Here is a 14489-nt window from a genome sequence, read left to right as displayed (position 1 = left end):
CGCTGGGCGAAATCGAGTTTTACTCATTTCTGGTAACATTGATGTGTGGCACAGCCAGACGTAAAGGATCAGTGCTCTAGCTAACCTGTAAGTGGGTCAAAAATGATTTTTTGTGAAAGTATCTGCAATGAAAATATCACAAAAAATACGATGTTTTGATATCCTTCCGTTCCGTTGCGTTTTACATAAATTTTCCATAGGTAATCATATTTGTTGTGCGACATTTTTCCCATCCTACGCTTGCTGAAGCGGAGAGGCAGGAGCAGTGTTGCCTCATGTACGATAATTGACGTACATGTACGATAAAAAACGGCCTTGGTACGATGTACGATAGCATTTTCCATAATCGTACGGTTTGTACGATAATTCTAAGGTGTTGATAAGTATATAATTACAAATATAAGTGGTCGGTGAACTCCTCCATGAAACAAGCTAATTTTTAAAAAATAAATAAATAAATAAAAAATTTAAAAAACGATTTCAGAGTCCGTACATGGCTTGCCGCCGCTTGTCTCCAATTGTAACGTGGTTCAAAGCTATTGGAACAGTGGGAGGCACTGAAGCTATTTTTCTCGGAGAAGTGGTTCGCTGAGAAACTATTAGCAACAGAGTTGATTATCAACTCCCCTCATGATCCTTTCATGAAGTTATATTTCATGTTCCTTGACTGGGTTCTTCCAAAGTTTACTGAGTTCAACAAATTTTTCCAGTTAGATAAAGCAGTGATAACAGTTCTTCATGATAAAGTGTCCATGCTTTTCAGAGACCTTCTTCTCTCATTTATGGATAGGACCTATGTAATGAAAACTTGTACTAGGAGTTAAAGTTATGCAGGGATTAAAAAACCCCTCCATACAGAAAAAGAAAGCTCAACAGCAGGAGTTTTTTCAGAGGTGTAGAAGTTTCCTTGTAGCGGCATGCACAGAAATAAAGAAGAGGTATAATTTCAATGATGGTATCCTGTCAAAGTTAAACTGTCTCTGTCCAAAAAATGCCCTCTCATCAGAATTCAGAGAAGAATCCCCTCCCCTTTTGCATCTGAGCTTCCCCTGATTGTACCCCCAGATGACCACTCACTACTTCAAAAGCTGCATGATCAATGGAGAATGTTTCCCATATTGCAACATGAACTTAAACATCTCGTTAATGAATCACCTGATAAGTTCTGGGGAGAAGTGTTCCAAAAAGAGTCTAGCTTTTCAGACCTAGCCAATTTTGCTCTAACTGCTCTTTGCTTGCCGCACTCTAATGCTGAATGCGAACGAGTGTTCAGTAAAGTTAACCTCTTTAAAACTAAACAAAGAAACAGACCGAAAACAAGGACAGTTAATGGGGCTCTTCTCTCTGCTAGTTGTACGTTTATCATGTTCAGATGGTGAGTCTCCACCTATAACAATATCATCCAGATATGGATAAGCAAAATCATAAGAAGCTAACAAGTGGGAGATGAACTTCTGAAATATTACAGGAGCAGAATGGATACCGATTGGTAACCGTAATTATCTATATAGACCCAAATGTGTGTTAAGTACCAAATATTTACGGTCTTCTGGAGCAACTTCCATTTGCAAATAAGCATTCTTGAGATCAAGTCTGGTATAATACTTATATCCAGACACATTGGAAATTAATTCTGACATATTAGGTAATGGGAATTTAGATTCATGAAGAATTTCATTTATTTTACGAAAATCCCCACAAACCCTAAGGGATCCATTCTGCTTCCTGACAGTAACAATTGGCGAGGGATAATCTGAGAATTCTACTCTTTCTATAATCTTATTTTTTTCAAGCTCTTGCAGCGCACTCTCAACCTCACTGCGTAACGTCTGTGGTACCGTGCGGACCTTCTGAAAAACAGGAACATGACCAACTTTAGGATACAATCTGGCTTGAAAGTTCTTAATAGGTTTCAAACTATCTGCATTATAGTTTTCCACAAAACCTGTTATATCTAACTGATGGACATTAATTATATTGCACTTATCTATTAAATTCTTATCAATCAAGTTATTCGGGGAGTCTCACCCAACAATTATGAATTCGACGTCTGAATGATTTTGATGTTTGTATTGAAAATTTAAAACTTTGTCCTTCCCAAATACTTTGATTGGCACTTGGTTACAACCCTGCAATTTAGTTTTACAGTTCAGTAATGTCCAATTTAACTTGAAATCATCGTATTTTAATGTAGAAATAGCTGAACCGGTGTCAGTTTCAAATAAGAATGGCTTATGATTCAATTGACAACTAAGAACATAAGGTTGAACAGAACTCTTGTTCACTATACATCTCAAATCAAGTGACTCTTCATCTTTGGATTCCTCTTCTTGGATTATAACTTGATGAGTCTTCTTCAAGTGGGGTTTCGTCGTTGGCGGCGCTCTTGAGAAAACTAACCTGAAGCTGCTGTACAAAGCCTAAGAATACAATTGTCATAACTTAACTAATACTTTCGCGGGCTCAAGGTGGATTAAATACACACTTCGTGTAAAGTACTCACAGCTTTATTGTTCCTTCACTCCGTTTCATGTGGTATAACTTATGACTTATGCATAGCGTTACTCTCCTGATCCTGGCTGCCCTTTTTCGGATCTTGTTTACATGCTGACCTCTTTTTGACCGGGTCCCGCCAGCATTACAAAATAGAAAAATATTAATGTATCTCTATATCAGTTATATGCAGTATGTATGCTATATTTTTTTTCAGTTTTAGACATCAAAGGTAGCGTTGAAATTCTGAAATGTCACCCTTGAGGAGATCCGGTCGATAATTCACGGAACGTTAAAAATGTTTTCATTTATCTCCTATTTTATTAATCACTGACTTCTCATTTTGCCTTAACATGAAAACTCTGTATGTGTGTGTGTGTGTGTGTGTGTGTGTGTGCGTGTGTGTAACACACTCGATCGTTGGCCGAGGCAAAACACCCTGTTACACTTCTTTACAGTATACATGGGATTTCTGAATGACGAGTCCAGCACAAATTCATTTTAATAACACTTCCAGAAAGTAATCTATCTTTTTATATTTTACCGTAAATGATTTTTCATCACATAATAATATAGAAGCTTCACTTGTATGTGTGTTTACATCTATGGCATTTCAAAAGAAGTCTTGTAGTTTCTGCCGTTTTGTGTGTCGTCTGCCCGACGTCAGTTACGAAGCAAACTTTCATTATAAAGAGACTCCTGTTCTACAACTATTAACATCAGTAATTTTATTTAATAGTGTATGAAAGAGGTGAAGATAACTTTCTACTTATATAATATCAGCAGATTGATCTGCCGCGGGTCCCAGGACAGGCGGGCAGACGTCTGACGCTGGTGCCGGGACGGGTGGGCCGGGTCCCCCACGGGTCCCGGGATGGGCGGGCAGGCGTCAGCCCCTGGTCCCGGGACGGGCGGTCCAGGACGGGCGGGCAGGCGTCCGCCCCTGGTCTTGGGACGGGCGGGCTGGGCCTGCCACGGGTCCTGGGACGGGAGGGCAGAAGTCCGCCGCTGGTCCCGGGATGGGCGGGCAGGCGTCCGCCACTTGTCTCGGGACGGGCGGGTAGGTCCGCCACTTGTCCCGGGACGGGCGGGTAGGTCCGCCACTGGTCCCGGGACAGGCGGGCAGGGGCAGCCGCCCTTGAACGGGCGGGCCTGCCGTATGTCCCGGGACTGGCCGGCCGGGGCCGCTGTGGGTCCCGGGACGGGCAGGCAGGGGTCCTCTACTGGTCCCGGGACGGGCGCAGCAGCTCAGCCACTTGTCCCTTCCCGGGAGGGGCAGGCCCGCCACGTGTCTTAGGACGGGCAGCCTGGACTGGCGGGCTAGGCCCTTGGCGGGTTCCAGGATGGGCGGGCCGGGCCCGCCGCGGGTCCCGGGACAGGCGGGCAGGTGTCCGCCACTGGTTTCAGGACGGGCGGGCCGGGCCCGCCATGGGTCCCAGGACTGGCAGGCCGGGCCCGCTGTGGATCCCTGGACTGGTGGGCAGGGGTCCGCCACTAGTCCCGGGACGTGGGTCCCGGGACAGGCGGGTAGGCGTCCGCCACTTGTCCTGGGATGGGCGGGCCGGGCCCGCCGTGGGTCCCGGACGGACGGGCAGCCCCGACACTGGTCCCGGGACGGGCGGGCAGGGGCAGCCGCCCCTGGACGGGCGGGCAGTGCCCACCGCCGGTCGTGCCCACCGCGGGTCACGGGACAGGCGTGCAGGCGTCCGCTCCTGGTCCCAGGAGTGGCGGGCCGGGCCCGCCGCAGGTCCCGGGACAGGCGTGCAGGAGTCCGCCCCTGTTCCCAAGACTGGCGGGCTGGGCCCTCCGAGGGGTCCCCGGACGGGTGGGCAGGCGTCCGTCCCTGATCCCGAGATGTGAGGGCCGGGCACGCTGCGGGTCCCAAAACGGGCGGGCAGGCGTCCGCCACTGGTCCCGGGACGGGCGGGCCAGGCACGCCATGGGTCCCGGAACAGGCGGGCAGGGGTCCGCCACTGGTCCTGGGACGGGTGGGATGGGCCCGCGGCGGGTCCCGGGACTGTTGGGCAGGCATCTGCCACTATTTTCGGGACAGGCGGGCCGGGCCCGCAGTGGGTCCCATGATGGGCGGGCAGGCGTCCACCACTGGCCCTGGGACGGGTGAGCCGGGAAAGCCACGCGTCCTGGGATGGGCGGGAAGGCCCGCCACTGGTCCCCGGACAGGCGGTCAGGTGTCCGCCACTGGTTTCGGGACGGGCGGGCCGGGCCCGCCGTGGGTCATAGGACTGGCAGGCCCGGCCCGCCGTGGATCCCTGGACTGGTGGGCAGGGGTCCGCCACTGGTCCCGGGACGGGCGGACCGGGTCCTCCATGGGTCCAAGGACAGGCAGGTAGGCGTCCGCCACTTGTCCTGTGTGTGTATGTGTGTTTACATCCATGGCATTTCAAAAGAAGTCTTGTAGTTTCTGCCGTTTTGTGTGTCGTCTGCCCGACGTCGGTTACGAAGCAAACTTTCATTATAAAGAGACTCCTGTTCTACAACTATTAACATCAGTAATTTTATTTAATAGTGTATGAAAGAGGTGAAGATAACTTTCTACTTATATAATATCAGCAGATTGATCTGCCGCGGGTCCTAGGACGGGTGGGCAGACGTCCGCCGCTGGTGCCGGGACGGGTGGGCCGGGTCCGCCGCAGGTCCCGGGATGGGCGGGCAGGCGTCAGCCCCTGGTCCCGGGACGGGCGGGCCAGGACGGGCGGTCCAGGACAGGCGGGCAGGCGTCTGCCCCTGGTCCTGGGAAGGGCGGGCCGGGCCTGCCACGGGTCATGGGACGGGAGGGCAGAAGTCCGCCGCTGGTCCCGGGATGGGCGGGCAGGCATCCGCCACTTGTCCCGGGACGGGCGGGTAGGTCCGCCACTTGTCCCTGGACGGGCGGGTAGGTCCGCCACTAGTCCCGGGACGGGCGGGCAAGGGCAGCCGCCCTTGAACAGGCGGGCCTGCCGTATGTCCCGGGACTGGCCGGCCGGGGCCGCTGTGGGTCCCGGGACGGGCAGGCAGGGGTCCGCTACTGGTCCCGGGACGGGCGGGCAGGCGTCAGCCACTTGTCCCGGGAGGGGCAGGCCCGCCACGTCTTAGGACGGGCAGCCTGGACTGGCGGGCTAGGCCCTCAGCGGGTTCCAGGATGGGCGGGCCAGGCCCGCCGCGGGTCCCGGGACAGGCGGGCAGGTGTCCGCCACTGGTTTCAGGACGGGCTGGCCGGGCCCGCCATGGGTCCAAGGACTGGCAGGCCGGGCCTGCTGTGGATCCCTGGACTGGTGGGCAGGGGTCCGCCACTGGTCCCGGGACGGGCGGGCCAGGTCCTCCGTGGGTCCCGGGACAGGCGGGTAGGCGTCCGCCACTTGTCCCGGGATGGGCGGGCAGGGGCAGCCGCCCCTGGACGGGCGGGCAGTGCCCACCGCCGGTTGTGCCCGCCGCAGGTCCCGGGACAGGCGGACAGGAGTCCGCCCCTGGTCCCGGGACGGCCGGGCCCGCTGCGGGTCCCGGGACAGGCGGGCACGCGTCCACCCCTGTTCCCAAGACTGGCGGGCCGGGCCCTCCACAGGTCCCCGGACGGGCGGGCAGGCGTCCGCCCCTGATCCTGAGATGTGAGGGCCGGGCACGCTGCGGGTCCCAAAACGGGCGGGCAGGCGTCCGCCACTGGTCCCTTGACGGGCGGGCCAGGCACGCCGTGGGTCCCGGAACAGGCGGGCAGGGGTCCGCCACTGGTCCTGGGACGGGTGGGATGGGCCCGCGGCGGGTCCCGGGACTGTTGGGCAGGCATCTGCCACTGTTTTCGGGACAGGCGGGCCGGGCCCGCAGTGGGTCCCGTGATGGGCGGGCAGGCGTCCACCACTGGCACTGGGACGGGTAAGCCGGGAAAGCCGCGCGTCCTGGGATGGGCGGGAAGGCCAGCCATTGGTCCCGGGACAGGCAGGCAGGTATCCGCCACTGGTTTCGGGACGGGCGGGCCGGGCCCGCCGTGGGTCCCAGGACTGGCAGGCCCGGCCCGCCGTGGATCCCTGGACTGGTGGGCAGGGGTCCGCCACTAGTCCCGGGACGGGCGGGCCGGGTCCTCCGTGGGTCCCAGGACAGGCAGGTAGGCGTCCGCCACTTGTCCAGGGATGAGCGGGCGGGCCCACCGTGGGTCCCGGACGGACGGGCAGCCCCGCCACTGGTCCCGGGACGGGCGGGCAGGGGCAGCCGCCCCTTGACGGGCGGGCAGTGCCCACCGCAGGTCGTGCCCGCCGCGCGTCCCGGGACAGGCGGGCAGGCGTCCGCCCCTGGTCCCAGGAGGGGCGGGCCGGGCCCGCCACAGGTCCCGGGACGGGCGGGCAGGAGTCCGCCCCTGGTCCCGGGACGGCCGGGCCGGGCCCTCCTAGGGTCCCCGGACGGGCGGGCTGGTGTCCGCCCCTGGTCCCGGGATGTGAGGGTCGGGCACGCTGCGGGTCCCAGGATGGGCGTGCAGGCGTCCGCCACTGGTCCCGTGACGGGCGGGCCGGGCACGCCGTGGGTCCCGGAACAGGTGGGAAGGGGTCCGCCACTGGTCCCGGGACGGGTGGGATTGGCCCGCGGCGGGTCCCGGGACGGTTGGGTAGGCATCTGCCACTGTTTTTGGGACAGGCGGGCCGGGCCCGCAGTGGGTCCCGGGATGGGCGGGCAGGCATCCGCCACTGGCCCTGAGACGGGTGGGCCGGGCAAGCCGTGCGTCCCGGGATGGGCAGGAAGGCCCGCCACTGGTCCCAGGACGGGCGGGCAGGGGCAGCCACCCTTGGACGGGCGGGCCGTGCCACTGCAGGTCCCAGGACTGGCGTCCGCCCCTGGTCCCAGGACTGGCTGGCCGGGCCCTTCGCAGGTCCCGGGACGGGCGTGCAGGTATCCGGCCCTGCTCCCGGGATGGGCGGGCCAGGCCTGCTGCGGGTCCCGGAATGGGCGGACGCATGCTCCGGGGACGGGCAGGCAGGCATCCACCCCTGTTCCTGGGACGGCCGCTCCAGGCCCGCCGCGGGTCCCAGGTGGGCGGGCAGGCGTCCGCCCCTGCTCCCGGGAGGGTTGGGCCGGGCCTGCCGCGGGTCCTGGGACGGGCGGGCAGGCATCTGCCCCTGGTCCCTGGATAGGGGGGCCGGGCCTGCTGTGGGACCTGGGACAGGCGTGCAGGCATCCGGCCTTGGTCCCAGGACGGGAGGGCGGCGTCCGCATCTGGTCCCGGGAAGGGCAAGCCGGGCCAGCCGCGGGTCCGTGGACGGACTAGTACCAGGACAGGCGGGCAGGGGCAGCCGCGGGTCCGTGGACGGACTAGTACCGTCACAGGCGGGCAGGGGCAGCCGCCCCTTGACGGGAGGGCCATGCCAGCCGTGGGTCACGGTACGGGCAGGCAGGCGTCCGCCCCTGGTCACGGGACGGGCGGGCCGGGCCTGCCGCTGGTCCTGGGCCGGGGGGCAGACGTTTGCCCCTGGTCCCGAGATGGGCGGGCCAGGACGGGTGGGTAGGCGTCTGCCCCTGGTCCCGGGATGAGCGGGCCGGGCCCGCCGCGGGTCCCTGGAAAGGCGGGTATGCGTCCGCCCCTGCTCCCGGGACGGAAGGGCTGGGCCCGCTGCGGGTCCCGGGAAGGGCGGGCAGGCGTCCGCCAATGGTCCCAGGACTGGAAGGCTGGGCCCTCCGCGGGTCCCGGGACGGGCGTGCAGGCGTCCGCCACTTGTCCCAGAATGGGTGGGAAGGCGTCCGCTGCGGTTACCATGACGGGCAGGCGGTATCTGCCACGTGTCCCAGGATGGGCAGGCCGGGCCCACCATAGGTCCATGGACGGGCTGGCGGTGTCCACCACGTGTCAAAGGACGGGCGGGTTGGTGCCCGGCGCGTGTATTAGGATGGGCGGGCCAGGCCCGCTGCCTGTCCTGGGGCCCGGGTCATTGGACGGACAGGCCAGGCCCGCCACGGGTCCCAGTATGGGCGGGCAGTCGTCCGCCCCTGCTCCTGGGACGGACGGGCCGGGCCCGCTGCAGGTCCCGGGAAGGGCGGGCAGGCGTCCGCCACTGGTCCCAGGACTGGCGGGCCGTGCCCTCCGCGGGTCCCGGGACGGGCGGGCAGGTGTCCGCCCCTGGTCCTGGGACGGGTGGACCGGGCCCGTCGCAGGTCCCTGGACGGGCGGGCAGGCGTCCGCCCCTGGTCCTGGAACGGGCGGGCCAGGACGGGCGGGCAGGTGTCTGCTACTGGTCCTGGGACTGCCGGGCTAGGCCTGCCGCAGCTCCTGGGACTGGCCGGCAGGCGTCCACCACTGGTTATGGGACGGGCGGGCCGGGCCTGCCGCGGGTCCTGGGACAGGCGGGCGGGCAGGCGTCTGCCACTGCTCACGGGACGTCAGGGCCGGGCCCACTGTGGGTCCTGGGACGGACGGGCAGGCGTCCGCCCCTGGTCCCGGGACGGGCGGGCTGGGCCCGCTGCGGGTCCTGGGACGGGCGGGCAGGCATCTGCCCCTGGTCCCAGGACTGGCGGGCCGGGCCCTCCGCGGTTCCCGGGACAGGCGGGCAGGCGTCTGCTACTGGTCTCGGGACGGCCTGGCCGGGCCCGCCTTGGCTCCCGGGATGGGTCGGCAGGCGTCCGCCACTGGTTCCCGGATGGGCTGGCTTGGCCTGCTGAGGGTCCTGGGACTGGCGGGCAGGCAGGCGTCCGCCACTGGTTCCGGGACGTGAGGGCCGGGCGCGCTGCGGGTCCCGGGACGGGTGGGCAGGTGTCCGCCCCTGGTCCCGCCACGGGTCCCGGGACGGGCAGGCAGGCGTCTGTCCCTGGTCCCAGGACTGGCGGGCCGGGCCCTCCGCCCGTCCGCCGCTGCTCTTGGTAAGTGAGGACCGTGGGTCCCGGAACGGGCAGGCAGGCGTCCGCCTCTGGTCCCAGGACTGGCAGGCCAGGCCCTCCGCGGGTGCCGGGACGGGCGGGCAGGCGTCCGCCCCTGGTCCTGGGACGGGCGGGCCGGGCCCGCATCAGGTCCCGGGATGGGCGGGCCAGGACCGGCGGGCAGGCATCCGCTGCTGGTCCATGGACGGCCGGGCCGGGTCCGCCGCGGCTCCCGGGACGGGCGGGCAGGCGTCCACCACTGACCACTGGTTCCGGGACGAGGGCGGGCCGGGCCTGCCGCGGGTCCTGGGACAGGCGGGCGGCCAGGCGTCCGCCACTGGTCCTGGGACGGGCGGGGCGGGCCCCCCAGGGGTCTCGGGACAAGCGGGCAGGCGTCTGCCACTAGTCCCGGGACGGGGTCCTGGGACGGGTGGGCAGACGTGCGTCACGTGTCCCGGGAAGGGTAGGCCAGGGCCATCGAAGGTCCTGTGATTGGTGGGCAGGCGTCCGACATGTGTCCGGGACGGAAGGGCCTGGGTCCGCTGTGAGTACCAGGATGGGCGGATGGTGTCTACCACATGTCACGGGATGAGCGGGCCGGGTCCGTTTCGCGTCTCAGGACTGGCGGCTGGTGTCTGCCTGGCCGTCCCAGGACCCGTGGCGGCCCTGCCCACCCGTCCTAGGACGCGTGGAGAACTCCGCCCGCCTGGTGTCTGCCCGTCCATGGACACATTGCAGACACCACTTGCCCGTCTCAGGATCCGCGGCTGACACCGCCCGCCCGTCCTGGGACCCCTGGTGGGGCCGGCCCGCCCGTCCTTGACACGTGGCGGACCCCGCCGCGGATCCCGGGATTGGCGGGCAGGCGTCCTCCACGCATCCCGGGACGGCCAGGCTGGACCTGCTGCATATTCCGGGAGGGGCGGGCCTGGCCGCTGGTCCCGGGACAGGCACTCAGGGGTCCGCCATGCGTCCCGGATCGGGTGGGCAGGTGTCCGCTGCGGTCACCATGACGGGTGGGCGGTATCCGCCACGTGTCCCAGGACGGGCAGGCCGGGCCTGCCATAGGTCCATGGACAGGCTGGCGGTGTCCACCACGCGTCCCGGGACGGGCGGGCCGGTGCCAGCCACGTGTCTTAGGATGGGCGGGCCAGGCCTTCTGCCTGTCCTGGGACGGGCGGGCCAGGCCCTCTGCGGGTCCTGGGACGGCCGGGCCAGGCCCGCTGCCTGTCCTGGGACGGCCGGGCCAGGCCCGCTGCGGGTCCTGGGACTGGCAGGCGGTGCCCACCACGTGAAGGTTAGGCTGGACCCGCTGTGGGTCCTGGGACAGGCGGGCAGTGCCCGCTACATATCCCGGTACGAGCGGGCGGTTTATGCCACGTGTCCCGGGACGGGTGGGCAGTGTCCGCCAAGAGTCTCGGGATGTGTTGGCCGGGCCCTGCGCGGGTCGGGACGGGCGGGCAGTGCCTGCTACGGGTACCGGGACAGGAAGGGCGGTCTTCGTCACGTGTGCCGGGACAGGCGGGCCGGGCCGGTCGTGGGTCCCAGGTTGGGCCACCAGTATTTGGGCCTCCGTCGGGGAGGTGACCAGATTAGAAAGCCATGGTTGGGGCCCTTGGCGGGCAGGAAACTCGGTCTGGCCGCCAGGGGTGGGGCCTTTAGAGGGGAAGCAAATGGGTTGGGCTGCCAGTAGTGGGGCCCCCAGTTGGGAGGCAACTGGGTATTGCCGTCAGGGTTGAGGATCCTTGTGGGGAGGACACAGATTTCATCTCCTTGGGTGGGGTCCCTGGTGGGGAGGTGACCGGGTCAGGCCGTCTGGCATGGGGCCCACGGCCAGGAGGAAAAAAAGAGTCTAGTTTTTCAGACCAAGCCAATTTTGCTCCAACTGGATTTTGCTTTAAAACTAAACAAAGAAAACGACTCATTTCTCGCTGCTACTTGCATCAATGGTTCTGGAGGATCATGTGCTCATTTTACTCCTGCAAATTATATGTTTTCCAGAATAATAATCATGCACAGTTAATCCAGAACATCAGAGAACATGAATTTGATTTGAAAGAAGATTCTTAAAGATATACTTTATAATTATTATTGTTATTCATTTCTTCATCATGGGATAGGTATCAGTACCAGTCATGTTTAATTATATATATTTATTTTATGTTTTGGAGTCTTTAAAGAGATGTATGAGTGGGCCTATCAACTCACATATCTTCGTGTTAATTCGTTATCAGTTTAGTTTAGACTATGGAAAGAATTGACGTTCTAAGCTGAATACTTTTTTTACTACATATATATTAATATAGTAATAATTTTTTCATAACAATTGTTCATAACATGAACTAATTACTTATAATTCCATTTTTTTCTCTTTTCTAGAGAGAAATGTTTCATTTGTATTTTTTTCTTAATTATGTAAATTGCAAGGTATTAATGACTGCAAAGAAATCATACATATATTCAGTATTTTGTCAAATTATAAAAATGTGTTAAATATCAGAAACAGTGTAAGATAATAATTACGATAAATCTTACAATTTTGTTCGATATTTTTACTGAAAACCCCATAATTTTGAGGAGCCAGTACAATAAATCCAACCCGAGAGTGTGGCAACACTGGGCAGGAGGAGCAGCTGCACAAACACATCAGTAACCTTCATATCTTTGATGTAATTACATCGTTCACTTCTGAGCCAGAGTTGTCAAGTACTCTTTATATCTAAGTCCGTATTTTCTTGTTTATTCATCAAAATGCCAAGGAAGAAGCAGTCAAGGAAGCGTACATCAGCTAGAGAAAGGTTGAAAAAAAGACTTAGAAAGATAACAAGAAAGAACACCAAGATGAAGCATGTGCATTTATCACCTCCCAGGCCTAACTGGCGACAATGAGTGGTCGTGCCTCATGATACCCACCCCCTGGGGTGGTTTAACCCTCTTACGCCGGAGCCCTAAAAATCAAAACGTCTCCCGTATGCCGGGCCTGGTTTGGAGTGAGCGCGGAAGTGGAAAAAATATTTTTTTCAAAAAATTACAGCGCGCGTACTTTTGAAGATTAAGAGTTCATTTTTGGCTCCTTTTTTTGTCATTGCCTGAAGTTTAGAATGCAACCATCAGAAATGAAAAATAATATCATTATCATATGTAAATAATGCGATATATGGTAGCGATCATACATAATTGTATTCAAATCACGCTGTGCCGAAAACGGTCAAAGCTAACCAGTTACTTTTTTTTGCGTTGTATTGTACACTAAATTGCAATCATTTTGATATATAATACATTGTAAAACAATAAAAGCAACACCGGAAAAATATTATCACAAAATGATGTACGAATTCATAACGCGCGGACGCAAAAAAATATTTTTTTCAAAATTCACCGTAAATCACAATATTGTTTTAGAGACTTCCAATTTGTTTCAAAATTAAGACAAATGATTGAATATTATGATACTGCAAGAGTTTTAGATTAAAATTGCAGATTTTGACAATTACGGACGAGTTAAAGTTGACTGAATGTCGAAATTTTTATATATATTTTTTTTTATATGCACATATTTCGGGAATGGAAACAGCTACAACCTTTAATTATTTTTTGTTGTATTCTTCATGAATTTGTGCACATTTTGATATATGAAACTGTATAAAAGGGCTAATATGAAAAGGAGCAAATATTAGGATAATGCGATTTACGCATTTCGGAGATTTTCGGCCGCGAAGCGGCGCGCGGAGGGAAGAAAGATATTTTTTTCAGAAATTCACCATAAATCACAATATTGTTCTAGAGACTTCAAATTTGTTTCAAAATGAAGATAAATAAATGAATATTACTACGCCGTAAGAGATGTAGCTTACAATTACGTTTTTTGACCATTTCAATTGCGTCAAAGTTGACCGTACGTAGTATTTTTTCCAATTATCGTAATTTATATGCAGATATTTCAGAAATGAGAAAAGCTACAACCTTTAATTATTTTTTGTTGTATTTTTCATGAATTTACGCACATTTTGATATATGAAACTGTATAAAACGGCTAATATGAAAAGGAGCAAATATTAGGATAATGCGATCTACGCCTTTCGGAGATTTTCGGCCGCGAAACGGCGCGCGGGGGGAGGGAAGAAAAGATATTTTTTTTCAGAAATTCACCATAAATCACAATATTGTTCTAGAGACTTCAAATCTGTTTCAAAATTAAGATAAATAAATGAATATTACTAGGCCGTAAGAGATTTAGCTTACAATTACGTTTTTTTACCATTTCAATTGCGTCAAATTTGACCGTACGTAGTTTTTTTTCCAATTATCGTAATTTATATGCAGATATTTCAGAAATGAGAAAAGCTACAACCTTTAATTATTTTTTGTTGTATTTGCCATAAATTTGCGCACATTTTGATATAGGAAACTCTATAAAACGGCTAATATGAAAAGGAGAAAATATTAGGATAATGCGATTTACGCATTTCGGAGATTTTCGGCCGCGAAGAGGCGCGCTGAGGGAAAAAAGATATTTTTTTCAGAAATTCACCATAAATCACAATATTGTTCTAGAGACTTCAAATTTGTTTCAAAATGAAGATAAATAAATGAATATTACTAGACCGTAAGAGATTTAGCTTACAATTACGTTTTTCGACCATTTCGATTGCGTCAAATTTGACCGTACGTAGTTTTTTTTCCAATTATCGTAATTTATATGCAGGTATTTCCGAAATGAGAATAGCTACAACCTTTAATTATTTTTTTTTGTATTCTTCATGAATTTACGCACATTTTGATATATGAAACTGTATAAAACGGCTAATATGAAAAGGAGCAAATATTAGGATAATGCGATCTACGCCTTTCGGAGATTTTCGGCCGCGAAGCGGCGCGCGGAGGAAGAAAGATATTTTTTTCAAAAATTCACCATAAATCACAATATTGTTCTAGAGACTTCAAATTTGTTTCAAAAAATGAATATAAATAAACTGCAATTATTACTAGGCCCGTAAGAGATTTAGCTTACAATTACGTTTTTTGACCATTTCCATTGCATCAAAGTTGACCGTACGTAGTTTTTTTCCAATTATCGTAATTTATATGCAGATATTTCAGATATGAGAAAAGCTACAACCTTTAATTATTTTTTGTTGTATTTTTCATGAATTTGCGCACATTTTGATATA

General features: G+C 56.1%; 3 protein-coding genes across 3 annotated transcripts; 1 reads left to right on the top strand and 2 right to left on the bottom strand.

Moving 5' to 3' along the window:
* The first annotated feature begins 4574 nt into the window (after positions 1 to 4574).
* LOC135203404 (collagen alpha-1(III) chain-like) lies at positions 4575 to 5586 on the top strand. Its single transcript, XM_064233133.1, has 2 exons — positions 4575 to 4836; positions 5090 to 5586. The coding sequence occupies exons 1-2, from the start codon at positions 4575 to 4577 to the stop codon at positions 5584 to 5586; spliced, it is 759 nt and encodes a 252-aa protein (XP_064089203.1).
* A 23-nt stretch (positions 5587 to 5609) lies between these two features.
* LOC135203403 (basic proline-rich protein-like) lies at positions 5610 to 8279 on the bottom strand. The gene has a single exon (XM_064233132.1). It carries the CDS (start codon positions 8277 to 8279, stop codon positions 5610 to 5612), a length of 2670 nt encoding a protein of 889 aa, XP_064089202.1.
* A 565-nt stretch (positions 8280 to 8844) lies between these two features.
* Positions 8845 to 10043, bottom strand: LOC135203402 (basic proline-rich protein-like). Its single transcript, XM_064233131.1, has 2 exons — positions 9993 to 10043; positions 8845 to 9720 (listed from the first exon to the last, which is right to left on the bottom strand). Exons 1-2 carry the CDS (start codon positions 10041 to 10043, stop codon positions 8845 to 8847), a joined length of 927 nt encoding a protein of 308 aa, XP_064089201.1.
* Positions 10044 to 14489: the final 4446 nt, after the last annotated feature.

Source organism: Macrobrachium nipponense, chromosome 36, assembly GCF_015104395.2.
Source record: "Macrobrachium nipponense isolate FS-2020 chromosome 36, ASM1510439v2, whole genome shotgun sequence".
NCBI lineage: Eukaryota > Metazoa > Arthropoda > Malacostraca > Decapoda > Palaemonidae > Macrobrachium > Macrobrachium nipponense.
The sequence above is the reverse complement of the archived record's forward strand: the minus strand, read 5'-3'. Positions and strand labels throughout refer to the sequence as shown.